We start from the raw sequence: 1,582 nt of genomic DNA on the forward strand, positions 1-1,582 counted from the left end.
CCAGGAATGGTGACACCCTGGAACGACCCCATTCCGGCGGTGTCAGCGCCACCGGAGCGGCTGTACCCCCGGAACGGTGAGGCGCTGTGCGGAAGTTGTGCGTATCTTACAGCTCCGTTTAGCGGTGCGCAGGGTCCTACTGATAGCTACAATAATTGCACTGCGAATCAAAGTGGGACGAGGAGGAGTTTACAGTCAGTTCAGGCGCTGCTTGCCTTCGTCTCCGGCTCTGCTTTGTTCGGGTCCTGCTTCAGCTTGTAATCGGCCAAGGCGGCCTTGATGGCGTCTTCAGCCAGCACTGCAAACAGAACAAGGGGTCAGGGACCGCAAAAAGCCATTTAGAACAAAAGATGCTGTAAAAAGAGCAGCCCTCGGCATCTCAGAACGTCACAATCTGAAATCATACGTCTGCTGAGCTACTGAGCCCAAACTCTTAAATTAACCCCGAATCTCGTGGATCGACCCCAGCGCAGAAGCTTTATTTGGCAAACACTGCTGCGAGGGATCTGTGCTGTCCCCAGAGTCCCCCCGAACACAAGGGGGTGTCTGAGCCTCCCGGCTGGGTGCTGTACTCACTCGAGCAGTGCAGCTTGACGGGGGGCAGGCAGAGCTCTTTCGCGATATCCGTGTTCTTGATTTTCAGCGCTTCGTCAACCTGAAACGCAGCGAGTGGGTGGTCACCGGACTGCTGAGGGGCAGCGCGGGCTGGGAAGGTGTTGGCTGGGAGGGTGTTAACACTCCAGAGCCAACAGAACCTGCACAGAAGAGCAGCTCAGCCGCCGGGGGCGGCGAAGGGAGTGGGAATTAAGGACCATCTCAGCATGGTGGGGGTGAAGCACACACCAGTGTCACGGACTGAGATACTGGGCTGGCTGCTCTAACTCCGCTTACCGTAACACTGAAGCGCATTTCTTGCCTGGCAGAAAAAGACGCTCTGTAATTAAACTTTCTCCAGACCCCGTGATTAGTGTGTTTCACTTGTTGCATAAGACACACAGTGCTTCCTTGTAGCTTAATGGAGAGTCCTAGAAAGGGCAGCTGTTGCCCCACAGGTCAGACTGCCACCAGGGCTGACACCCAATGCTTTCTAAGCTACAGCACAGTCCGGACCGGGGTTCCCAGGCCACTGCTTCCTACATGGTCCCAACAGGGGACGCAGGCAGGTCTGAAGTCTTGAAAGCTTTCTGTGGTGTCACCCCAGCTCGGGCAGGACCCTTACCGTCTTCCCTTTGACCCACTCCGTCGCCAGCGAACTCGATGCGATGGCCGATCCGCAGCCGAAGGTTTTGAAACGGGCATCGACAATCTTCCCGTTCTCGTCCACTTCCACCTGCAAGAGCGTTGGTGGCACTTCAGCGACCAGCTGAGCTCCACCAGCCCCCCCAGAGGCACCCTCTCGGGACCAGGCAGGGCCCTGGCTCCCATCCCACCCTCGGGAGCTGGACAAGGGCCTGCCTGAGCCTTGGGGACATTTCAGGGCCGGGGGTGCGTGAGGCGGGAAGGCCCCGCTGCACCTCTGAGGGGAAGCGGGTGGGCTCACAGCCCCAGCCAACCCCCTCCCCAGTGACAGCGTGTCCCCAAG

General features: G+C 58.5%; 1 protein-coding gene across 1 annotated transcript; it reads right to left on the reverse strand.

Moving 5' to 3' along the window:
• Window positions 1-200: 200 nt before the first annotated feature.
• Window positions 201-1,330, reverse strand: ISCU (iron-sulfur cluster assembly enzyme; the record flags this gene model as incomplete). Its single annotated transcript, XM_010136905.1, has 3 exons — window positions 201-298; window positions 577-655; window positions 1,220-1,330. Coding segments are annotated over 3 exons (288 nt in total), but the record flags the coding sequence as incomplete, so codon positions are not given.
• Window positions 1,331-1,582: the final 252 nt, after the last annotated feature.

Source organism: Buceros rhinoceros, unplaced genomic scaffold (assembly GCF_000710305.1).
Source record: "Buceros rhinoceros silvestris isolate BGI_N320 unplaced genomic scaffold, ASM71030v1 scaffold28025, whole genome shotgun sequence".
Lineage (NCBI taxonomy): Eukaryota > Metazoa > Chordata > Aves > Bucerotiformes > Bucerotidae > Buceros > Buceros rhinoceros.